Genomic DNA, 26585 nt, shown 5'->3' with positions numbered 1-26585 from the left:
CCTAAAGAATGTTTGTACGTTTTGGGAAGCTTGCCAGGTGCCCTTGGCCTGGATTGGCCGCTGTTGTGGACAGGATGCTGGGCTCGATGGACCCTTGGTCTTTTCCCAGTGTGGCATTACTTATGTACTTAAAGAAATACATTCTGAGCACAAAAATGTCTGGAAAAAGCTGATTTTGGGAACAAAAAAAAGACTTTTTCCGGTTCGAAAATTACTGTGTTCAGGATGAGAATTTTAGACATATTCAGCCAATCATCTACAATTGAACTTGCTTCTCCACATTACTTACATGGGCCAAATTACTTTAAAGTCTATACCTAAATCAAACGACTTGGATTTGCCATTAACAGCTAATTTCAGGCCAAGTGCAAGTATTCCTCTTACTGAGCTGATCGACAGACCCTATTACAACACGTCGGTAAGCCCAATGCAAGCTTACCACACGCTAAATCGGAACTACTGCTGGCCCAACTCAGCCGCTGGCAGTATTTCCGGTTTGAATATACACCATTTCCAGCATGGCACTAACCCGGTGGTAATCAGGCATTGCCACACGCTGCCCGGTTACCGCAGGAGCCTTTACCACCTCCTCAATGAGTGGCAGTAAGTACTTCCCACCGCATGGCCACACAGTAAGAGTTATCTTGCCGGGAGGATTTTTACCCACTGCAGTACAAAGGGCCATATATTCCGATGGGTGTCTCTAGTGTTAGCGTGTGCAGATTTTTAGCACATGCTAAAAACGATAGCACGCCTATAGCATGGCTTACTAAACAGGGCCCCTAGTATTTCACTTTATTTCAGTTTGACATCTAGATTGTTCAAAAAAAAAAACAACTTATCAAAAATACTTCAGCACAGTTCATTTTTCAGATTAAAAAATTTGATAGATTTTCTCAATTTCTTGTTAAGCTACATTGGCTCCCCATATGAGCCAGTATAATTTTTAAGGTAGCATATGTTGTTTTTCAAACTTTCTATGGTTTCACTTCTGAACTTGTGGTTAATTTTCTGGAACATCCATTGTCTAGATGTTCTTCTCAATCACAGGACCAATTTTTATTACACCGTCCCTCTATTAAAGGTGTGCACTGTAAGCATTTGTTTAATTCTTTTTTGTAACAAGTGATATCTGTTTTGAATGGATTACCTATATCCATCAGAGCTGAACTTTTTGTAAGAAATTGAAAACTTTTTTATTTGATAAATTTTGAACAATTTATGATGGATCTTAGAGTACTAGGAACTCGTCGGCCAATTTTCAACCAGCGAAGGTCAGTGTTGTACTTGTGAACCTTGCTAGTGATTAATTTACCTCCAAAGAAAAATTATTTCCATCCTATTTCATTAGAAGTCCTGTCTGATAATATGTACAGTGTGGTACCTGTGCCTGTTCCTTTTTCCTGATTCATCATCTGAGACTGGGTCAATGTCAGGCAGGGGAATGATGTAACCGCTGTCTGCGCTTAGCCTCTGCTCATCAAATCCACTTTCACGGTCTTTCAGCTTATCGTCATTCTTGTACGTGACGCCACTGTATGTGTTATCACACTCTGATCTCATGCGTGTGACAGCAGGATGGTCGCTCTTCAGGAAGTCACTATGGATTCTTTCATAGCTCTGTAACAAGAAATTAAAAAAAAACAAACTTCTATATAAGTATATCATGTGAATAGTTAACATTAAGTGCAACTCACCTCTAATCTAACATCTTTCAGCTATTTCTCACTTAGCAAAATGTTCCAGTAGCCATATTTTCCCTATGAAAAATTTGCTTCTTTATAAGTTGGCGAGCAGTCTAAGGCACTGGATTAAGGCTACAGTCTCTTTGGAGGCATGGGTTCAAATCCCACCACTGCCAAACTTGCCCTTCTTTTTGGGATCTTGCCAGTTATTTGTGACCTGGTTTGGCCACTGTTGGAAACAGGATGCTGGACTTGATGGACCTTTGGTCTGTTCCAGTATGGCAATACTTATGTACTTATGATATTTTCTTTTCATTTATCCAAAGATGTTGAATGGAAGCTTTCCAGACCCTCTGAAGATGAAAAAGCTGAAGTATATCAGCCCCTCTGCATAATCCTTAATTTGGTCTTTATAATGATATCACAACCTGCAAAGAATCCGGTTTATAGTTTAACATTTTATTGATGACTCGTCAAGGAAAATACAGTCAATAGTTAAGTACACTGAAAATCAAAGAGAACCATACACTCATTGCATCCAAAATAATGCCTTGCGTCATCCACATTTTTGTTTTCAAACCCCTCCCCCCACCCCTCTATTGAAAAGTACAGGCTGATGATATGCTCCACAATGTAATGAAACAAACAGTCATCATTTTACAACTAACTAGTCCTAGTACAAACTTACAACTGTCACAACTGTTGCCTCCAACAGTTCTTACTTTTAAGTTTAACTTTGTTATTGATGACACTTCACGAAATATCTCTTTACATTCTCATAATTAATATAACTGAACATACTCTTGAGAGCACTAGAGCAATACAACCAAGAAACATATCATCAACATTTTCCATTTACTTCCCCCTATCTATCCTACTCCCTCCCTCCCTCCCTCCCACCCCTTATTCCCAACTTTAATATACCAACAGCTTTTATTGTAAACAAATCCAGTTACTCTTTTTCCATCTACAACTTCCTTAGCAGGTTATACGTATCAATATGTGTATATAATGACAGTCATCAAACTATTACAAGTTGCCACCCCTTCCTCTACCCATTTTTACGCCCCTAGTCAAAGGCCTTTAACCAGAATTAGCTACAATCCCTAGGAGCCCTCGTCCTGGGGAAAGTCCTAGAGCCTTTGTTCTTATGGCCCCCTTCCCCCATTCCGGAGAGCATCGCTCTTATTGTGGCTGACTTAACAGCTGAACACCAATCCACCTTATACACGGACTGTCGCAGGACCTAATAACATTTATCCGGTTTAATCCACTAGCAGATTGATCAGCTGTGATGGGATATAATAATAAAAATGTTTGAAACGACAAACGCAATGAATCTTTTTCTTGTACTGACCCACCTTCTTGGGAATGCATTTGCTCTGTTTACAAAAATCTGCAGCTCTCAGTGACTTTAAATCTGCACCAGATGGATGTCTGATAGCTACATATAGGACACTTTCACTAAATTGCATTAGATTTTGCACATAATCAAAGGAACTCTATATATGAGGCTAGATTCAAAATATGGTGCCTAAAGAATCGGCATAGAAAAATAAGTCATACCTAAAGTTAAGTGTAGTTTATAGAATTAGCCCATATTCTATAAATTACATGCATAAATTCTCAGAATGCCGCCAATCTGCTCATGACCCTCTCATTGTGGACTCATGCGTAAAATTTAGACACAGATCCTGTGACTAAATTTACATGCATACATTTCAATTAAAACCAATTAGCACTAATAATTGTTGCTAGGATGCCAATTATCAGCCCTAATTGGCTCATTATTCAATTAAGTTGTGCATGCAAATTGGGCACATGCCCAAATTTGTGTGTACAACTCAAAGTGCCATATATAGAACCAGGGGGGGTGGCACCTAACATTGGGGCCTTTTTAACCCGCTGTGGTAAAAAGTGCCTCAGCATGTGGTAAAAATGGCCTTTGCTGCTTCAGTGGGGCACTTTTTACCAGAACTTGAAAAAAGGACCCCATTATGCACTATCGGCACAAAAAAGCATTATAATGAAAGCAATCAGCAAAATAAGCCAAAAATGGCAGATCTGCCACAGAATAGTTCCATAGGGGGTCTTTTACTAAGGCGCGCTCACTTTTTTAGCGTGCACTAAAAGTAGGCACATGCTAAATGTTAGAAACACCAATGTATTCCTATGAGTGTCTCTAATGTTTAGCACGCACCTGTTTTTAGTGCACACTAAAAACGTGAGCATGCCTTGGTAAAAGACCCCCTCAGTGAGTCCGTGTGGATCTGAAAAATGGGCATAATGATGGAAGAAACACAAGAAAAGCAAACACTAGGCCTTCAGGATTGAGAAAAATGTTGTCCTTTATTCCGACAATAACCCGACGCGGGCAGTGTTTTGGCATGCAAACGCCTGCATCAGGGGTCAGAAAAGTCCTAGAGGTATGCTCAAGGACTAATAAGATAAAATAGAATAAACACTCAGGATATGTATCCCAATGTCTGTAAGTAGTCTTTATACGCTGCGAAAAACGCTGTCAGTGATAAAACCGCAAAAAACGGTTTACTTACAGACATTGGGATACATATCCTGAGTGTTTATTCTATTTTATCTTATTAGTCCTTGAACAGACCTATAGGACTTTTCTGACCCATGATGCAGGCGTTTGCACGCTGAAACACGGCCCATGTCGGGTCATTGTCGGAATAAAGGACAACATTTTTCTCAATCCTGAAGGCCCAGTGTTTGCTTTTCTTGTGTTTCTGTTTGTATGCTGTTACCCTCTCTTTTGTTATCATAATGATGGGAGAAAATGGGCGGCTCAGGAACGTTTCCTTAAATGCACACAGTGGTTTCAATCATAGGAGCTGACTCTGTGGGTGCTGTGGGTGTTTGAGCACCCCCAGTATTGAGAAAATTCCTTGTATGTGTCCAGTGAGGGGTCATTCCATTGGGCTTAGCACCCCCAATAATTTTGAAAAGTTGTCTCCTATGGTTTCAGTTGGTATAAATCCTCACACCCAATGTTGGACGCAGATTCCAGTGCTCCATGCTATTCTATAAAGGGTGCCCATCCTTAGGTGCCCTTCAAAGAATGCTATTTAGCACCGATTTTTTTTCCAGCACTGATTTTTTGACACCATATGCTGAATCTATCCCAATGCGCTTTACGGCAGGAAATTAACATACATCAAGTGCAAAATTAACATGGCACCTAGTGGGGAGATGTGCTCAGCATGTAACTTGCAGTTGTCATGTTAAAATAAATGTATTTATTTATTAGGATTTATGTACCATCTTTTTGAAGAAATTCACCCAAGGCAAAGGACATAGAAAATAAGTAATTAAAGCAGTAAAAATATTCAAGTAACAGTACGTATTATGGCATAGAATGTTATTTAATCTCAATACAATGTACAAAAATGCCCATTAGGGCACAGTACACAGGTTGAATTTAGCACGGAGGCACTTAGGGGCTTATTTTCGAAACAGAGAAACATCAAAAAAAGTGTCACAAACCATACTTGGACATTTTTATTGCCAAAACATTCAAATCAGTATTTTCAAAACTCATTTAAACGTTTTGATATGCAGTTTCTCAGCAATACATCCAGATCAAAGGGGGCATGTCGAGGGCAGGATTTGGGCGTTACTAACACTTGGACGTTTTTCCACCATAATGGAACAAAACAAAAAGGTCCACAGCTACAATCTAAATGTTTTGGTCTAAAACTGCTTTTAGAATGAATAAGGTACAAAAAGGTACTTTAAATGACCAGATGAGCACTGGGGGAATGAAGGCATGAACCCCTTCACTCCCCCAGTGGTAACTGACCACCTCCCACCCACCCACCAAAGATGTGAAAGAAACAGTTCATAGCAGTCACTATGACAGCATCAGATGTGATGCATGGATTTAGGCACACTGGGACATATTCTATAACAATGCATGTACATTTTGAACACCCATTTCCCTGCCCATAAAAAACACCTCTTTTGGCTGAATGCATTAGAATTTAGGCACAGTGCGCTACAGAATATGCTTAGCAAGTTGTGCACATAAATTAAAATTATTGCCAATTAGTGTTCATTATTGCTTGTTAAAACCTGCTATCAATGTTGATTAGCTTGTTAAGCCAATTAAGTTATGCACATTGTTATAAAATATGCTTGGATTTCAGCGCAGAATACTAAGCTTGCTATATAGAATCTGGGGGTTAATGTACAGTTTAATGTGTGGTAAATGCTAGTACACAACCATGTTAAGGGGTTTTTCAGTATTTAGAACATAAGAACATAAGTGTTGCCATACTGGGACAGACCAAAAATCCATCAAGCCCAGTATCCTATTTCCAAAAGTGGCCAATCCAGGTCACAAGTACCTGGCAAGATCCCAGAACAGGAAAACAGATTTTATGCTGCTTATCCTAGAAATAAGCAGTGGATTTTCCCAAGTCCATCTTAATAATGGCATATAGACTTTTCTTTTAGGAACTTGGTGTAAATGGATGCGCATAGTTTTAGGCCCTGTGATATCAACTAGGCCTATTCTTTTTACCATGCCTAAATCTAGGTGCCGCTTACAGAATACACTTAGGTGGAAATGTTTTCCCAGTGGCGTTCCTAGGGGGGCTGACACCCGGGGCGGATCGCCGATGCGCCCCGCCCCCCGGGTGCAGCACAACCCCCCCCCCGACGAAAGGACACCCCCTGGCGAAAGAACCCCCCCCGGTGCTCGCCGCTGGGGGGGGGTGCCGCGCGCCTGTCCGCTTCGTTCGTTTCCATGCTCCCTCTGCCTCGGAACAGGAAGTAACCTGTTCTGGGGCAGAGGGAGCACAGAACGAACGTAGCGGACAGGCGCGCGACACCCCCCCAGCGGCGGACCGCCCCCACCGCCCCCCTCCTTGGTACGCCACTGTGTTTTCCTTGTGGATTTTTCAGGCACCATATATAAAATGTGGCCCTAAGTGCTTAACACACTTTAGTAAAAGAAAATCCCTATGTTTGTAAACCATTTGATTCACTACTTATGTAATTATTCTGTGGTGGTTGTATTATTTCATTTTCAACATGCTCATAAGCACTTCACCTCCCATATTATGAAAGGCAAAAGTTGAGCTTCCTCTTCTTTTCCCAGTCAACAAATGGAAATTAAAACAATTTAGGTGCGTAAGTGTCTATGAATGCCCAACGCGTGCCAAAATGGAGTTACCACACGGCTACTGCGTGGCTCTTGTGGTAATTTCATTTTTGGTGCACGTCTGATATGCGCGGCTGAAAAATAATGTTTATTTTCTGCTGCGTGTATCAGACACGCGCCAAGTGGCATTTGGCATGTGTAGGTCATTACTGCCTGGTTACCGTGTGAGACTTTACTGCTAGGTCAATGGCTGGCGGTAACATCTCAGACCCAAAATGGACGCGCAGCAATTTTCATTTTGCCGCACGTCCATTTTCAGCAAAAATTTTTAAAAGGCATTTTTTTTTGTAGCTGCGTTGAAAAATAATTCTGCGTGCACCCAAAACACGCGTCTACACTACTACAGACCATTTTTCAGCAAAACCTTAGTAAAAGGACTCCTTAATGATTTAATGAATGCCAGGCACACTGGGTAAATTCATGGTAATGTAAAATTAGAAAAAAATCCATCTGGCCCAGACCTGTTGCTACATTCATTTACTTACATGATAAATCACCTCTTTCACTAAGCCCTGGACTCAAACCTTTTGTGCAAACAGCACAGAAGGCAGAATCAACTTTTCATATAGCTCCACCAACAACTAAATCAGATCCTATAAATACTGAAGTATAATACATTTACCTTCTTGTATTCCCCAGGCAAAAGGTTTTCAACAATTTCAGTCAGATGATAAAAAGAAGGTCTTTTTTCAGGTTCTGTATTCCAGCACTTCACCATCAGCTCATACCTGAGGACAGGATAGAGACCAGGGTAAGCAAATAATTGCAAATAATTCAAGTTTAAAAAAAACCCACAATAATAAATCAATACATTTAATACTAGAGGAATATGTAACTAGGGTAATAAAACAAAAAGAAAAAAATCATTTACATACACTTCATGGGTAGCATGATCAGGTTTTGCCATTCTGTAGCCACTTTTGATCTTGTTGTAAAAGGTAGAATCAACCATCATTCCAGGATATGGTGTGCCACCTAGAGGCGAAATGTTAAAACTAGAATTATGAGAAGATTTAAATTTGTTGTGTGTTTAGGATCACAGAGCACAGATATTTCAGAATCTATTTAAGTTTTTATAGTGCTGAAACATTATGGCCTATGTATACTAAAGTACAATAGATTCTGCAGTTCCCAAATGATAGTAAAAATATAGAGGAAAAAAGGCCTTGATGCCTGCCACTGCTTTGACCAAAATGTATATTTCTATCAAAGAGGAAAAAATGGATTTATATATTAAGTACATACAACCCACTGGTCTGAATGCAAAAATTGAATGACGTTATGTGTTTTGCTTATGCTACAGCATTCCCTTTTAAGATCATTAAACTTTTGACCACAATTCTTTGAAATGATTGGTCTATTTTCTAAGCATTCTAAAATTGTCACTCATTTAAAAATTATGAAGTGGTAAGAGCTGATTGTTTCTTTCAAAAGCCCTGAAGGGATGGGGGCAGGCATATGAAGTTGTAGGATCTTTTATCTCAAGCACGCCAGACCATTCATGTAATCTGATGGTTTATTTTGAATAAGAAGCCAGACTGGTTGGTTTTTGGTCACATGACTTACACTGGCATTTTAAAATGTTGGTTATCATTCTTTGACAGCTTTAAATGTAATTATGTAAACTGACAGGAGAGTGTTCTTAAATACTTTTTTTTTGATTGGATGTTTTTTGTAATGTGATAGCTCTGAGTACTCTGAACAAACTATGAGAGACATATAAGCAGGGCTTTTTTTGAGGGGGTACTTGAGGGTAATGAGTACAAGGCACCTTTTCCATTGTCTGTTAAAATTGACCCATGGACCTCAAGTTTTAATGAAAGAGCTCAGGCTCTACACACCAATTCTGCCTTGTCATAGATTCTGTGACTAGTTGCAGGGGGCCTGGCTATTATGGGATGAGCCCCTTAGTGATCATCCCACCCCTGAAGAGTGGCCTAGCATTTGAGTACCGGCACCTTTTTTGCTAGAAAAAATGCACTGCATATAAGTTATTTTTTTGACAAAAAAAACTAGCTATTTCGAAATGACAAGAATATATAACATCTTCTTTTGTCCTTTCCATAAAATTTCACCTCCTTAGTCATATTTGGTAGCTCAAAAACTTGTTTCACCTGATAAAGTCACCTCTTGACAGGCCATAATTGGTGATAGAGTTGATGACATTATGGATAAATATCACTGTTATCAAAATGAAGATTATTGAGGTATATTATAAACATTAAAGGTTGTTTTAGATCACTTTTATTGAAAAATTAATTCACACAAATATGATGTTGTTAAGTTATGGAGGTTTTTTATGACTGTGTGTGTTTTTAAGCCACAAATTATTATTTAACAACAGTGGCGGACACTTTTCAGCAAATGCATCTTGGAATAAGCTAATGTCAATAAACTAGGTGTATATCATCCCTTTTTGATAGATTAACTGAATAAATTTGTGACCAAACTCAAGGTTATGCTCTCTTCACTGGGTCAGTGCATCTCAAAGGGGTATATAGAGAAAGTATATTGAATTCAAAGAAAGGCTACCAAGATGGCACTGACTGTAGTATAAACTTCATGAGAGTAGACTTGAGGACTTCAATGCATATACCACAAATGAAGACTAGCAATTGAGGATATATTAGAAACTTTACAGTAGAACGAGATTTAAATACAAGAGAAAAGAACTTCTGAGTGGAAATGTAGATCCAGAATAAATAGTCATGACAGACCAAATATACATGGACCAGTAATGTAAGCAGTAATATAAGAAAGCATTTCTTTTACAGAAAGGGTTGCAGACTCATCGAGCAAGCTCCCAGTGGAGGTTGTAGAAATAAAGGGAGTATCAGAATTCAAGAAGGCATGAAGCAAGTCCAGGAATCTTTGGCAACAGACAAGTGAGAGTAAAGTTGGAAATCAAGTAGAATGGTAATGCATTAAGTAGGAAAAATGAACAGCTTAGATGGGCCCAAAGATTTTAACAGCCATCAATTACAATATTTAAAGTTTGAGCTTCCAGCTCAGTCAGAACCAGGGCAATTCACTCAGAACCACATTGGGGATAGGGGGGGGGGGTCCTCTATTTTATATCCTCTCTCAAGTCACGTATCTCAGTCATTGCAGTGGCAAGCCTTGATCAAGGAAAACACACCAAGGATCCTTCCAGAATTTTGAAATCATAAGCCCATAAACTGAACATTAAGTATCACCGTTGCACAATGAATGAACCTCCCTCTCCTCCATGGACTGAACTCTATTTCCATATTATTCCTACCCCTTTCTAACACAAGGAGGCATAAGATCCGACAAGAGGATTGAACCCAGGATTTTCTGCATGGCACCAGGCTAGCCCCTTTTATCATTTTGATTGGTCTGGCTCTTTTCATTTCAGGCGTACTAACAAGAGAGCTGCATGGGAACAGTATTAGAGGAACCCTGCAGTGACCGCGGGGAATCCCTCCAGGTCCACGGGACTCCCATGGGAATCCCCTCCAGGGCTGCAGGAATCCTGAACGGGGATGAATGCAGTTCTTGCGGCGTTCCCACGAGTGTGCACCAGGTCAGCGTAACTGTAATCCTTACAGGTTCCAGGACTCCTTGTGCCATGACCACCTGCTCTGATCAGCGCAGCTGCAGAAGTACAGCCCCATCAGGTCACCTGATCTACAGGCACATACGTGTAGCAACTGGTGATTGGTGGCCACTTCCCAGTCCTGCCTCCTGACTCAGCGCCATATTACTTTTCCTCTTCCACATGCACGAGAAGCTACAGCTAATTTGTTTGGCACATCATACTGTAAATCGTCAACAGCCTTTTTTTGACATGCACACTGTTCTCACTTTCTGGAAGAACATTCTCCTGAGGGATTATTTTGCTTTTCTGAGTCTCTCACGGTGAGATGCACGCATGGTGGAGATAGTTTGTAGGCAGATACCAACGTTTGCAGTGCAGACCGTTCTGGAGGCAGGGGGTGGGAATCAGGGGATCGGGGGCAGAACAAGAGCTGCTCCACTATCAACAACCCCCTTCCTCAACCAGCCGCTGTTGTAAATACTGTAATTATGTGCAATAGAATGTGCAATGTATGGTTCCACTACTCTGCATCACTAGAATCAGATTAACTGTATGCTCTGGTCTGGTGCAGGACAAAAATACTATACATTAATTTAAAGACGTTGCATACTTTAACAGGTTTATTCAATAACTGAAAATAATTTGCCGGATTGAATTTTGCAGGTCTTTTAGCTGAATGAAAACTGCCAAAAAGTGAATACTTTTTATTTTATTTATTTATTTTAATGGGAATGAGCGGGGATAGTGGAGATTTGTGGAGACAGGCAGGGATGGAAGAGACTCCAGTGGGGATGGCCGGAGACGGGTTAGATTCCAGCAGAGACAGGTTAGATTCCAGGGGTGGGGATGGGTGAAATTTCTGTCTCATTGCAACTTTCTAGTACTAAGGATATACTCCATGATATCAAACTTTAAAGTTGCACAATATTTGATCTAAAGTTGACTCCAAGTGACACCCTTCAGTCTGTAAAAAATGCATGCAACTTATGTGGAGACATGTTATTAACTAGAAAAATGACCACTACATACCCAGGGAAAAGATTTCCCACAGCAGAATGCCATAAGACCACACGTCGCTCAGTGTTGTGTACAAATTGTCAAAGATGCTTTCAGGTGCCATCCATTTCACTGGAAGAAACGTCTGCATCAAGCAAACAAGCATGAATACTTAATAACAGATTATGGTTGCCATATTGGTTTAATAGAGAATATACTACAAGATCATCATTGACAATCAAACACCAGTAAAGTACCAGTAGGTGTCTGATGTTTACAAGCTTTGAGCAATGTTAACCTTCTTTGTCTTTCTCATTAAACTTGTAACAAACTGCATAAGCAACTGCTATTTAACATCTTAGCAAAGCACAGACATATATATTAAGAAGCCCTTTTACTAAATGGTGGTAGAATTTAAACTTAACAAACATTAATAGCAAAGATTAAGGTGCAGTTAATGCAAAGCCTGTGTGGTAAATGCAGAGGACATACCTTGTATCTGCTCTGCATTTACTACGCTGGGCAAACTGGTAACACAGAGTACCACATGACCTGGAGTAGTGGATAGCGCAATAGTACCATGCTGTCCACCACTGCAGGCAATGCACTGTGGGTCCCCATAAAATAATCAGCCTGAGTACTGCTGCGGTGGTGCACCCTCCCCCACACCTCTTCCCGAGATCTGATCCCCACACACACACACACACATCAGTTCTCCCTGCCATCCCCCCAAAAGCATTGATCCCTTCTGAAAAGCTCTGATTCCCCCATAGTTACTATCAGTTCTCCCTGCCATCCCCCCCCCCCCCCCCCGAAAGCATTGATCCCTTCTGAAAAGCTCAGATTCCCCCATCCTCCTGCCAAACATCCAATTGCACCCTTGGTGACACCACCAGCCCCAACCTACCCTGTGCATAAACCCTGCCCTGTGCTTAAAACCCTGTTCATCCCCCGCCCCCCTCCCCAATTAAAATATCCCCCCAGAGGTCTCCCCTACCCCACCAACCTGACCTCCTTGGAACCTACCACAGGAGCAGTCCATCTCTTCTCCCACCCAGACCTCAGCCAGTCTCCAAAATGGCATGATGCCCCCTAGCAGAATCACTGTGGAACTACCACTAAGAATTTTGGTGGCCATTTAGGAGTCCTGCCGAAGCCCAGGCGGGAGCAAAGGGTGAAAGCTCCTACCTGGGACTGCTGAGCTATTGCAGAAAATTCACGGGTACTGACTTGTGTGGTAACTACCACAGTCGGCCACACCTCTGTCCATTTATGCCATGCCCATCTTCCGTCCACTCCTGTGATAGGCAACTATCATGGCATTTTTACCACACACTGCTATTATTAATTCTGTAGATAGTAGTGTGTGCCTATGTTATTGCCTACCACATGGTAAAAGGCAAATTAGCTGTGGAATAAAGTTTAGTAAAAGGGCCTCAAATGCATTTCTGTGTCTTTAGAGACAACTAGGTAACAGAACAATAAAAATTTAAGGAGAGCTGCTTTTTAATTTTATATAAATATTCTTCCCTTAAATTTAAACACCATGATCAAGACTGAATTCAAACCCTGACTGCAGCAATTAAATCTATAGCTGCATATTAGCAGCAGTTAATACCTGAATATCGACACTGAATATCTGGGTATATAATGGTCGCTGGAAATTAAACGAATATTGCTGATATTCAGCACTTGTACTTGCATAATTATCTGGGTCAGTCAGGACAGCATGTGGCCTGGATCATTATCTGGGTACCAGTGCTAAGAATCGGCATCACTCAGATAACTTCCAGCTCTGCCTTGATTCTGCCCCTGGACTGCCATAATTCTATAACAGGGGCACATTTTTAGGCACCTAGTTGAGCCTATTCTATAAAGGGAAGTAAGCATCTACTTTCCTTTATAGGATATTAGCACAGCAAGGCAAAGATGTGATCCCTTATACCAGCCATAGACTAGTGCAAATGCTCACACCTAGGGCTCTGTTTACTAAGCAGCGTTATAGACACGTTAACATTTTTAACGCACATAAGCCATGTACACATATTAACCATGTTCATGCGTACAATATCCCATATAGGCACCTACATGGTTAATGCATGCGCTAATTGTAGGCACGCTAAAAACACCAACTCACCTTAGTAAACAGGGCCCCTAGATTGCTAAATTTACATGAGTTATTGTGTGTGTCTCCACTTAGACTCCACTCATTTGTACACTAGTGGCATATTTAAACTAGGTGTATGTGTTATGTATTCACTCCCTGTCAGGCCTTATATCATTTCTGCTGCATTCTGACCCCAGGCAGCAGCAGCGGCACTCATAGGATTTCCTCTCTATAAACGTCCCACCTCTTCTGATGCAACTTCCTATTCTTCAGAGGGCGGGACAGTTCAGAGAGGGCAGGCAGCCTGTGAGTGCCACTGCCACTGACTAGATGAAAACTGCAGCAGAGATGATTTTAAGGTACCAAGGGGAGGGGCACAAGGGGGAGACGAGGGGTCGCAGAGGTGATGCACCCGCTATAAAAAGTTCCAATGCTGTCAGAGATGATAATGCAACTGAAAATCCAGAGAGGGCCCCAGCAAGCAGCATTTTCTGGGTAGGAGCAGCTCCTATCTGGAAAATTGCAGCTGAATATTGATCCGATTGTTCTTTGTAAAAAATAAACTTGGGGATTTATTCTATTTTAGGGTTTTTTTCACCCATATTCCCAGTTTTGTAGACCTCAAAATGTAACCAAACTGACAAAATACTTACACTGCCTTTAGAGACATAGTTGGAGTCATGCATGATGTCCCTTGCCAGACCAAAGTCACAGATCTTCACAATCTTCCCCTGAGCTAGAAGGACATTACGAGCTGCCAAATCACGGTGTACACACTACCCAAGGAAAAGAAAAAAGAAATATCAATGGAGAGATCATACCTACTTGGTAATGTTAGACTGATATACAAATGTATATCATGGGTAAGACATTGTTGACTCATATTAAATTCTCATTAATGTGGGTTCAATGTGTTTAAACTCTGCCTAACCCTTAATGCATGTGAGTACCAGCCTATATTTATATTAACCAAGTGTTATTGCATGTTCATACCTTAAATAATAATGAAGACATTTGTAAAAATTCATCCACAGCACATTAATATATTTTTATTGAACCCTTCCTGAGCATTTTGTGAAGGCGGCATACAAATCAAATTAAACAGGGTTAACTGAACTTGTGTTAAGCAATGCAATTTGCATTAATTCATTAGTTAAGTTTTTGCTTTGGTCTCTGAGGGTAACACACGGCCCAAAATGGACAATAATGACCCCAAAGTCCTCTCTCCCAGTGAAGTAAACAGCCCCTATGAACTAAAAGAGTTCTCTCCTTCTCCTTTCTATCCCCTGACAAAAGGTCCCCACAACCAAAGGAACCCCCTCTCTGGTCTTCTTCCCCCACTCCTCCCTAATAAAGGGACCCCAGAGACCACAGGAGAATCCTCTTTGTCACAAAAGTCTTCATATGTCAAAGGACCACCCCACCCCCTCCAGTTCCTCCTGATTATAATAATAATTTTAGGATTTTTGGCTCACTTTTCCAAATAATCCTCAAAGCAGATTGCAGCAGTTTTAGAATCCTGCTGCGATAAGTTCGAGCTAAAAAAAAAAAAAGCTCATCTCCCCTGCTGGCCCTTCCAGCTCCAACATGCAAAATGGCAATGACTGGCCTTGTGTAGATTTTTTGTAGTAGTTTTTGTTGTTGTTAAAGAGAGTACTTTTATTTATTTATTTATTTATTTTTGGCTTGGATAGCCTTCTATTGTCACTCAGGGAGGGGTGTTTTAGGGATCATCACAGTCCACATCAGGCCTTGTAGTAGCCCCTGGAGCATAATGTCTGTACGTTATTGGCAGTGATAACATAGGTACATTATCACTGGTGATAACACATCCAGAGCAAAAAAGTCACAGCAAAGGAGACAAAATGGATGATGGAAAAAAACTTCTACTGGGCTCAAACAGTTCACAGCATCCTTGTTTTTCCCTATTTTTTCTTTTTTGTTCCCTTAATTTTTATGTATAAATATATTATTGTTGTGCACCAATTTGGTCTTATGTATGCAATGCCATTCCGGAATACTAATGATTTTTCATGTACTTACCTTTTTTATATACAAAAGATTTTCTTTTGATATATACATTTGGTTGTATGTAAATGTCACTTTGAAGATACCAATTACTTTTCCATTTTGTGCACATGTATTTTATTTTAGATTTTATTAATCTAAATTTATCTGTGTCTTTGCTTTGCATTTTGATATACTTTCTATTCTGCTTAACTGCTTTAGATGTTTACCAACATGCTTTTTTACAATATGTGTGCTTTGTACCATTTTAGGGGCTCCTGAGGTAGGCCGGAGTGGCCGAAACATGACTTGTGTCGAGTCCAGGTTTTAGTAATAAACTTTTGCTGTGAACTGTTTTGAGTCCAGTAGAAGATTTTTTCCATCATCTATTTTGTCTCCTTTGCTGTGACTTTTTTGCTTTTTACCTGTGCGAAGGTTTGTGTTCTTCTGTACTTGTTGATAACACATCCACATTATTTCTCAAAAATTCCTGGGTTTAATGTTATTTTGTACACTGCGCACTGAGCATACTCTTTTCCTGGAAATAATGCCAGCATTAAAATTGGTTGTTAATGTGTGTATACTGCAGTTTTAATACTTCTTATTACTATATATTGACTCCTAAGGAAGGGCCAAGGTATGATATTCATAATCTGCACTTACATTTTTAGATGCCAAAAACTCCATTCCACGTGCGACTTGGTAGGTAAAGCTCAACAAATCCAGTAGAGAGAGGCCATCTGAACTGTCATCTGAGAGGAGATTTTTGGTCTCTGGGTCTATCAAAAAGAAAGCAAAATGTTTGTTGTTTAAATATATAGTACAATAATTATGTGTTTTGGAGCATAATTACTTCAGGATTTTCCTAAATTTTGTTAGGTCTCAGATAGCTGAAGGATCCCCATGTGGTTGCATCGTGAGCTGAATTATTATGATGTTTTGATACTGCTCATTTGGGGGATCCTTTTACTAAGCGTTGGTAAAAGGACCCCTGGAGAGGCGTCTGTGCGTGGGTTTGCCACACACCAAGGCCTCCTTTTACTACTGCCATTAAAAGGACATTTTTTTTTTAATGGAAATGGTGGTGCAATAAGTGTAACACATGCCATTTAGCCATTTCCGGGGGAGCCCTTACTGCCTCTTCAGTGGTAACTGGCAGCGCACAGCACTGCCTGATTACCGCCGGGTAAGCCTCTGGTGCTAAAAAAAAATTGTAAAATAATTTTTGGGTGCGCCAAGCCCATGGTAGCACTTCTATGGCTTGGTAAAAGGGCCCCTTGGATTGCTAAAATTTAATGCTGCCTTGATGCATCATCTTTCCTAATTATCTTTAAGCTTTGTGTATGGCTCCTTAATATCTCTCTATATCTTCTCTATTTCTTGGTTATAACATGGAATAAAATGGAAACATCATGGAAAGATTCTTTTCTCTCCTTTTTTTAACAGTTTTACGCTGAAGAACAGATTTTTTTTTTGAGTGTGGTCTTTCGTAAATTTCAAAATGTAAAAGTTTGTAATATCAAGAAAGTTATCCTAAATTGTTCTCTAGTTTCCAGCTCACATTTGAGTATTTCCTCTCTAAAATTTCCATTTCATGCGTTCAGTCACTGAAGAATGAAAGTTTTGATGCCTGCCCATCATTTAGACTTTCCTGAAGACTAATGCTGTCAGCTGCAGAAAGAAAAGAATTCATTTTCCTAGTGCATTAACTAAGTGCACAGAAATTCATGTTAATCATCTACTAGATAGGTCATTTCTGCACAATGACTTTTATCCTTGGAAGAACACTTGAGAATTAGTAAGTGCTATGAATTCTTACATGCAATTGCACAAGACTTGTTTGAATCATATTTGGTCTCCAAAAACTCTTTAGCTATAAATGACTAGTATTCAAAAACGTAAACATAAGTAACGTAAGTTTAGGACGTCAATTGAGGGGATGTATTATTACTAAGAAATCTTGAAGAGTAAAAAGAATTCACTGTATTTAACAATAGTCTTCATGAACTGTTCAAGATAGTAAAAGAACGTATGACAACAAACTGTCATACAGCTCTAGATGAGTCTTTAACTAATGCTGGGTTTACAAATTTCTTTGGGGAAAAAATAGCTAAGCTGTTCTCTAGGAACACCTGATATCATCAGGAGCTGAAACAGTTGAGTTGGCAATTCAATGTGATGGAGATGGTGAAAAAAGTGAATCGGTTGAGGAATCTGTTGATTCATAATAATCATTGGCACAATTTTCAAACTGTTTCTTGTTTTGAAGTTGGCAGATATCTTCAATCTATAAAATCTTCTGGGTTATTCTCAGATTATGTACCCTATTACTATTTGTCTCAATTGAGGGGTCCTTTTACTAAGATGCGCTGAGGTAGTGTAGGCATGTGTTTTGGGTGCGCGCAGGATCATTTTTCAGCGCACCTGCAAAAAAGGCCTTTTTTAAGATTTTTGCCGAAAATGGACGTGCGGCAAAATGAAAATTGTTGCGCATCCATTTTGGGTCTGAAACCTTACCGCCATCCATTGACCTAGCAGTAAAGTCTCATATGGTAACCGGGCGGTAATGACCTACGCACACGAAATGCCACTTGGCTTGCGTCTGATACGCGTGTCTGAAAATAAAAATTATTTTTCAGAAGTGCGTATTGGACGCATGACAAAAATGAAATTACCGCAAGAGCCACACGGTAGCCGAGCAGTAGCCCCTTTTTGGCGCACATTGGACACACATAGATGCTTACGTGGCTTAGTAAAAGGACCCCTCAGTGAATCTGTTGCACCTATTTTTTAGTGTATTTAATAAATCTGCCACTTCAGAAAGGTAGTGTCCCAAGTGGACTTAAGCAAGTTGTCGTTACTCCAATCTTGAAAAAAAGGAAGCCATGAGAATAGTTGTTTTTAGGATTTTTGACCAATTTCCAATTTGGCATTATTGTCAAAGGTACTAGAGAGGGCAATGTTAGAGCAGCTAATCGAGAGCTTCTTTTACAAAGGCTGCACTACCGATTCTTGGTGCGGGAAATGAGAGAAAGCCCATTCAATTCCTATGGGCTTCCTCTTATTTGCAGCGTGGGAATCGCTGGCACAGCTTTGTAAAAGAAGCCCTGAGATTTTGGAAAGGAATCAAATATTACACTACATTTTCTTGATTTTTAAATAGAATAAGTTGGAAGAAAGTTTAAGAAACCTCCTATTCATTTCAAGCTACTCTTGTTTGGAATCATTTCCCTAGGTCTGTTAAGCAGTAATACATAGTAACAAAGTAAAAGATGGCAGATAAGGACCTAAATGGTCCATCCAGTCTGCCTAACAGTCACACTATCAATTCATAATTAAGCCAATAATGAATGTAATATAATATACTTGATCATGGTATTTCTTTGGCATTTCTGGGACATAGACCATAGCTTGGCACTGTCCTTACGTTCCAACTACTGGAGTTGCCATCGAAGCTCACTCCAGCCTATCTGAATCCATCTTGTAATTTGAGAAAAATAGACCATAAAAGTCTGCCCAGCACTGTCCTCACATTCCAGTTACTGAAGTTGTTGCTGAAGCTTTTCCATTCCATTGTAGATTGTCATAAACAGGACACAGACTAGATTTGTGTGTTCTTGGAGTGGAAAGCTAGTTGTGGGGTCCTAAAGGGTTCTTCCCTATTGCTCTCTCTAATATTTATTTGAGTGAGGTGGGATGCATATTGTCAAAATTGGGAGTTATGATCTTCTTACACTGATGATATTTTTCTGTTATGCACTGCTTTGGATACATTGAGGACAATCCTGTAAATTCCATATAGTGCAACTAGAGTTGAATGCAAATCTGGGCGTATTCTGATTTGCGCACACAACTCAATTGGTTAGCAAGCCAATCAGCACCAATTGGATGTTAACAAGCAATTAACAACCCTAATTGGCAGTAATTAGAATTTACACACACTACTTGCATTCAATTCTGGTTGCTGTATCTCAAAAAAATGCTAAATATAGCGGAATTAGAAAAGGTTCAAATAAGAGTGACCAAAATGATAAAGGGGATGGAACTCCTCCCATTTGAGGAAAGGCTAAAGAGCTTAAATCTCTTCAGCTTTGAAAAGAGATGGCTGAGAGGAGATATGACTAAGGTCTACAAAATCCTGAGTAGTGTAGAACAGGTAAAAGTGAATTGATTTTTCGCTCTTTCAAAAAGTGCAAAGCCCAGGGGACACTCAATGAAATTACATGGAAATACTTTTAACACCAGTAGGAGGAAATATTTTTTCACTCTATGAATAGTTAAGCTCTGGAACTCGCTACCAGAGGATGGGGTAACAACGATTAACATATCTGGGTTTAAAATATTTTTGGACAAGTTCCTGGAGGAAAAGTATAGCCTGTTATTGAGATGGACTTAACAGAAGCAACTGCGTGCCCTGGGATTTGTAGCATTATATATTGCTACTAATTGGGTTTCTGCCAGTGCCAGTGAGCTTCATTTCCCAGGTACCTGAAACAGATTTCTTCTTGTATGATGCAGGGCGGTCATACATGGACCTCTGGATATCTGAATATTTGGAGCCCTCCTTCCGTTCAAGCATTGGAACATACTGGGTAGTATCAGCCTGCTTCATGTCCATGTAGTCCCCATTATTCTCAAACGACAGAATAACATAACTGCAAACAAAGAAGAATACAGTTTTCAATTTGTTTCTTGAGGAAAGTACTTTGGTTCCAATGTTAAATCTGTAGAAATAAGGGTCAACCAATAAGCTCTAGGCCAGGGGTGGGCAACCATTATACAAAGAGGGCTACGTGAATGTCAGTACTACTCCAAGAGGGCCGTATGATTACTAGTACTTCCCAGGGGCAGACTAACTATTGGGACAATAGGGCAGTGCCCAAGGGCCCAAGAAGTAGGGGGCCACTCTGCCCTAGCTTTCATCTAGTTTAATCATTTTTGATAGGAGGTTAAGGTCCCATGACCCTTAGTGCCCAGGGGCCTTGATCACTGTCAGTCTGCCCTTAGTACTACCCTTAGAAGGCTGCAACATTATGTAATGTCAGAACCGGAAATGCACAGAGCTCTATAGACCTTCTGTGATAAATTTAAAAAGTACAAATTTAACTAAAAATGATAAAACCAAACTGCTAGAATGACTATTCTGAAAAAAATATTTGTAAAATACAGTATTTAAAATTGCAAAAACTCTGGTTAATGATGTTGTCTGTGTATACGTCCCATAGTCTTGGGGACTACATTTGGCCTACAGTCCGTAGGTTGCCAATCCCTACTCTAGGCTATGCAGACTGTGGTAGCATTCATAAAACCAAAAGAGAGATTATTTTAGAAGAGTTAGGTACCATTTACGCATGTAAAAAGCTGGAGCCTAATAATCCAAAAAAGCTGAGCTCCTAACCAGCCAATATTCAGTCCACAGCGGTGAGCATTTTTTTAAAATGCTGACCATCATGGGCAAACGTAGTCTCAAATATTCAATGCCAGGCCATGGACCACCAGTGGGGTAGTATGGGCCTACAGGAGTGGGGAGAAGATGGGGGCATACAGGAGTGGGGGGAGAATGGGGGCCTCAATCAGCCCTTACCTATATGTGGGGTGGGAGGGTAGGGGGATTGGGGTCACAGGGAAGGGAAGGGCAGCAGGAAAACTAGTGCCACAACCTGGAAGCTAACCAGGCATTGGGCAATATTCAGACGAGTGTCCAGTTAGTTTTGTGGCTAAAGTTAGGACTGCTTTTCTGCTAACCTAACTGATTAGCAGTCTGAACATAGCTGCTAACTGGTTAGATCCCAGCTCTTCCCATACTTCACCCAAGATCCGCCCGCAGATTGCCCCAGCACTAAATAGACAGTGCAGGAGAGGTCTGTGGTGATATTCAGTGTCACTGTTTGATTACCGGTCAGTGCCACTGAATAGAACCACTTAGGCAATCAGAAGTGATTTAATTGGGCAGGAGCCTCTCCCCCAGTTAAATTGCTTTTAATATCAAGCGGATAAATGTTCAGTTGAAAATTCATTTTAATTTAGGAGTTTAAATGTTATGCTTATAAATTTGTATCTGCCTTTCATCTGTCTAGGTTTATGATCCTAATTTATGAATCTAGTGCTGTTATATGTCTAAGATCTTAGAAAAATTAGCATTTACTCAACATACATCTTTCTCTGAGAAAATCCTTGCCTTACATCCCCATCAATCTGGTTTTAGAGTTCATAATAATACAGAAACTGTTATTGTGGTCATCACTAGTGAACTCCACTCTCACTTTGATCAACACAGGGCTATCCCAGCAGTATCCTTAGACCTGTCTGCAGATTTTGATTTGGTTAACCATTCCCGCCTGCTCTCATGTCTATCTTCTTTAGGATCACTGGTACAGTCCTCTCATGGTTCATCTCCTTTCTTTCAAATCATACTTATCAGGTCATTCTGTCTGACGCAACTTGTAAACAGAGGGAGTTACACCATGGGGTACCTCAGGGTTCAATACTTTCTCCACTACTCTTCAATCTCTATCTGAGTCCCCTTGCTGCCCTTATTTAGTCTTTTGGGCTTTCTGCCTATTTCTATGCTGATGATATTCTTCTGCACTATATCCCACTTTCCGTCTCCCCCTTTTTCACACCACTGCAGACCTGCCTTGCATCTGTAGCTAACTGGCTTAAAGAACATCAGTTGGTACTTAATCCTGATAAAATGGTGGCCTCTTTGGCATCTCAATCTCAGCAGTGTCTAGCTTTCGATATTTAGGCATTATACTTGATTCCTTTCTCTCATTTCTACCTTAAATATCGCACTTGAGCAAGGTTAGTTTTTTAGTCCTCTGTCAACTGCATGCAATTTGCCACGTCTTTGACACGCAACATTTTCATGCACTGGTCTTCTCTTTCTTCACTTCTCATCTAGATTACTGTAATATAGCTTAGGCTGGTCTACCCTGCACTGCATTGAAGAAACTGCAAACACTGCAAAATACAACTATTAGGTTACTGTGCTATGCCCACCGCTTCAAACACAATATTCCTTTACTGAAACAATATCATTGGCTTCCCATCGAACAGCGAATCAGATATAAGGTTGCTATTCTCACGTTCAAGGCCCTAAGATTAGGTACTCCAGATTACCTTTCCTCGCTTACTATCCCCTACTGTCCTACTGGGTCTCTACACTACCTAACTGACCACTGTTTAGTTCTGCCCAGCCCAAGACTTGCCTACTTGGAACCTAAACGTCATAGTGCCTTTTTCTTTCTTGCACCCTATACTTGGAATAACTTCCTTCTAACCCTCCTAGTAATCTCTCTTTCAGGAATTTTAAGATATAATTAAAACTTGGCTCTTTCAAATAGCTTATGAACAAGCAGTGTGACTGAATTCACCAGCTGTATTTGCGTAGGCTGCATAAGCTCTTTTCCCCTCTCCCTTTCTCCCCCTCTCTTATTTTCACCCTTGGTATGATTACTTGCTTTTCTATATTTTAATGGAGTTCCTTTCTTGTTTCTTCATGTAGCCTGTACACCGCTCTTATCTGTCCATCAGAGCTGTGTAGAAAGTCTTGGAAATAAATAAATATAAGTACATAAGTAATGCCACACTGGGAAAAGACCAAGGGTCCATCGAGCCCAGCATCCTGTCCACGACAGCGGCCAATCCAGGCCAAGGGCACCTGGCAAGCTTCCTGAATGTACAAACATTCTATGCATGTTATTTCTGGAATTGTGGATTTTTCCCAAGTCCATTTAGAGTGGTTTATGGACTTGTCCTTTAGGAAACCATCTAACCCCTTTTTAAACTCTGTCAAGCTAACCGCCTTCACCACGTTCTCCGGCAACGAATTCCAGAGTTTAATTATGCGTTGGGTGAAGAAAAAAATACTTTTTACGCTCCTAAATCTAGGACTTTACTGAAATTTTGGACCAGACATTCAGCCAGAGGCAATCAGCATGTTGCTGACAGCCACCAGCGTTGAACCCAGAAATATGATGCTGGGTAATGTCCAGGCACCAGTTTTGAATTTCTGGAGCCAGCTAATTATGTAACGTCGGATATGACAGCGCGCTGGGAGTGAGAACTACTGCTGGGCTGCTGCGGTAGACCTGCGATACTTCCTTTTTAACGAGCAATAAGTCCGCATTGGGCTTACCACCGCTTTGTAAAAGGGGCCCTATATTAGGTGTGTATCCCCATTGTTTTATAACAATGCACGTTAACTGTAGGAACACCCCCGTTCTGCCAATGACCCTCCCATTTCTGAGCCCTCTTTTTCAGATCACATATAAAATTTAGGAGTGTAGTTTCTTCTCTGACTTTTTCTCTGCCTGTTTCTTGGTAAGGGCAGTGAGGCTCGGGCTTGCTAACCAGCTTGATTATTTTTTGGGGGGATTCCCCTGGGATTGGTAGTATGGAATGTTGCTACTGTTTGGGTTTCTGCCAGGTATTTGTGACTTGGACTGGCCACTGTTGGGAACAGGATACTAGGCTAGATGGACCTTTTGTCTGACCCAGTATGGCTATTCTTATGTTATTAATTAAATTTAATTAGTGCTAATAATTTACTTATTAAAAGCCAATTATTGGGGCTAATTAGCTTGTTATTTAATTAAATTGCACACACAAATTGAACACAAGCCCAAATTTGTGCGCACAATGTTTGGCAACTTACAGAATTAAGGGAAAGGTGGCTTACTCTAGGCACCTGCTTTTCTTTATAGAATAAACTTCAAATAGGTGCTTTCCTAGCACCTAAATCTTGGCACCTTCTGTAGGATCACCCTCTAAATGCACATTCCTAGTATTTCACTAAAACATTCCAGGGCCTCATTCTGAGGAAACATTAATAACAGAAGAGAAAATCTTCTAGCCCTTATATCAAATCCATTCTTCTTATACTTATGAGCATCATACAGGTAGATATGAGTTAACACAAAAACTAAGGCCCATATAATTATAGAAGTATTTCTCATTAGTGGGCATAAAGCACACAATTTTGGCATAATTTCAGATGTTTTCAACCATGCTAATTTTTTCCAAGATCTGCTTTAACTATGTACAGACAGGGCAAAATTACTTCTGTCAGTGAAGGGTTCCCCAAACTTATCTTTGGGTCCTGATTTCCAGTTCTTTTTTTTAAAGCTGTCCATAATGAACATGCAAGAGATAAATGTCTATAAAATGGAGCTCTGTCTTAATGAAAAATTGTAAGTGCATACACAGTCAGCATGATATGCAAAGTAATATCATAACAGCCTTTTAAAACTATGGGTCTTATATTCAGCCAGTGGAGGTGAGCATTTTGCTCACTGCCGACAGAGTTAGTCCCAGATATTCAAAGCCAAGACTTGTGCAGGCTTTGACTTTGAATATCTGGTTATTTTTAAGCCAGCTTAGACATAGCCGCTTAAGCCCTTAAGCAGCCATGGACTAGTGCTTAAAAATAGGCCAGAGTTTTATGTGGTCCTGTTTATGCACTACACCTGGCCACTTACCCCCGGATTCTATATAGTGCACCTAGCATTCTGCACTTAAATCCAAGCGGATTCTATAACAATGTGCATAACTTAATTGGCTTAATCAGCGTTGTTAACAGCACTTAAGCAATAATGAGTACTAGATGACAATAATTAGAATTTACTCACACAAATTGCTAAGCGTATTCTGTAATGCCAAGAGCCTAAATTTTAATCCATATAGGCAAAAAGGGATGTGTGTGGTTAGGGGTGGGGAATGGGCATTTCATGAGTATTCTAAAATTTACACGTGTAGTTATAGAATATGGCTCAGTACGCCTAAATCTACATGCCAGGATTTTTGCCATCTTTTTGTTGGTGTAAATAGACGCACATAGTTTTAGGTGCTGGGATATCAACTAAATGTATTCTATATACTGTGCCTAAATCTAGGCACTGCTTATGGAATATGCTTAGGCGGAAATGTGTACTGTGTGGTTTTTTTAGGCGCTCTATATAGAATCTCCCCCTTAAGGACTGAATATCGGCACTTAAGTGGCCAAGTGCTGACTCCATCCCCGGAACACTCCCAACATAGCTGGCTCTGAGTTAGGCGCTAATTGCGAATTTCAGCAGCACTTAGCCGGTTAAGTGCATATCGACCCCTATATTTTTTATACTAAGGTTTAATGTATTTGTCCTTTACCTTCTTGTGCTCTCATCTGCTGGATTCATCCCAAATATATCCAAGTCTTTTTTCATCTTCTCTGGGTGTCTGTTCAGAAAGTTGTCTCTGTTCTTGTGCAGGTAGTTTACCAAATCCCCATAAAAACAATATTCAGTAATAATGTAAATGGGCCCTAGAGAAATTAAGCAGAAAGAATAGACCACTGTCAGAGCTGCCATAGAGACAACGAGACGTAAATGCAGCACAGTTCAAAAGAAGAAGTAAGCACGTTTGTGAAGAAAAAGTCAATGGACTTACTGAAGAATACAAAGAGGTATTAATAAACCAATATTTAATTGATGGCTGTCAAATGGCTCTCTTATGGTGGCAAATCTAGAAGTAGGCATCTCCTTGTAAGCTCCTTGATGTTGAAAGTGAAGTAATAGAAGTGTACAGGGCCACCGATGGAGCAACGAGGTGGAGCCAGATTCCAGAGGAAGCAGTTTTAGTCAAAGACCCAATGCCTACATCAAGGGCTTCACTCCTCAACAACAAAAGCAAACCTTTCTATATTGCACAACAAAGCTTCTGTTGTTGAGGAATGAAGCCTATCCACAGGAAGATAAATAAAGCAGTCATCTTTTTCTGACCCCTGACGCAGGCATTTGCTGAAACACCGGCCGTGTCAGTACTTTGAATAAAACTGGTTCCTCTGGAATCTGGTTGTGCCTCGTTGCTTCATCTGTGCCCTGTATAAATTCACTATTCATTGTGCTGATGTTTCCCTCTGATCTGCTTGTTTTGAATCCAGATTCCATTCTAGAATACTAGCATAATCCTGCATTGGTAAGTCATACATTCATGCACCCACAGTTACACCAGCCATAGACCTGATGTACCTGTGGGTGCCTAAATGTGGCTGGAATACATAAG

The 26585-nt window shown here is 40.3% G+C and overlaps 1 protein-coding gene across 2 annotated transcripts in view; it reads right to left on the bottom strand.

The window, feature by feature from the left end:
* The window catches only part of PDGFRA (platelet derived growth factor receptor alpha), an 80956-nt gene that overhangs the window by 1862 nt on the left and 52509 nt on the right, over positions 1 to 26585 (bottom strand). For both annotated transcript variants that reach the window (XM_030191392.1, XM_030191391.1), the window contains 8 exons: positions 25692 to 25845; positions 20031 to 20197; positions 16206 to 16321; positions 14189 to 14311; positions 11462 to 11573; positions 7746 to 7845; positions 7493 to 7598; positions 1385 to 1620 (listed from right to left, as the gene is read on the bottom strand). In XM_030191392.1, coding sequence (XP_030047252.1) covers positions 1385 to 1620; positions 7493 to 7598; positions 7746 to 7845; positions 11462 to 11573; positions 14189 to 14311; positions 16206 to 16321; positions 20031 to 20197; positions 25692 to 25845 — 1114 coding nt within the window. The remainder of the gene's footprint in view (positions 1 to 1384; positions 1621 to 7492; positions 7599 to 7745; positions 7846 to 11461; positions 11574 to 14188; positions 14312 to 16205; positions 16322 to 20030; positions 20198 to 25691; positions 25846 to 26585) is intronic.

The sequence above is a fragment of the Microcaecilia unicolor genome, chromosome 2 (assembly GCF_901765095.1).
Source record: "Microcaecilia unicolor chromosome 2, aMicUni1.1, whole genome shotgun sequence".
Classification (NCBI taxonomy): Eukaryota; Metazoa; Chordata; class Amphibia; order Gymnophiona; family Siphonopidae; genus Microcaecilia; species Microcaecilia unicolor.
Note: the sequence above shows the minus strand (reverse complement) of the source record. Positions and strands in the feature narration are given on the sequence as shown.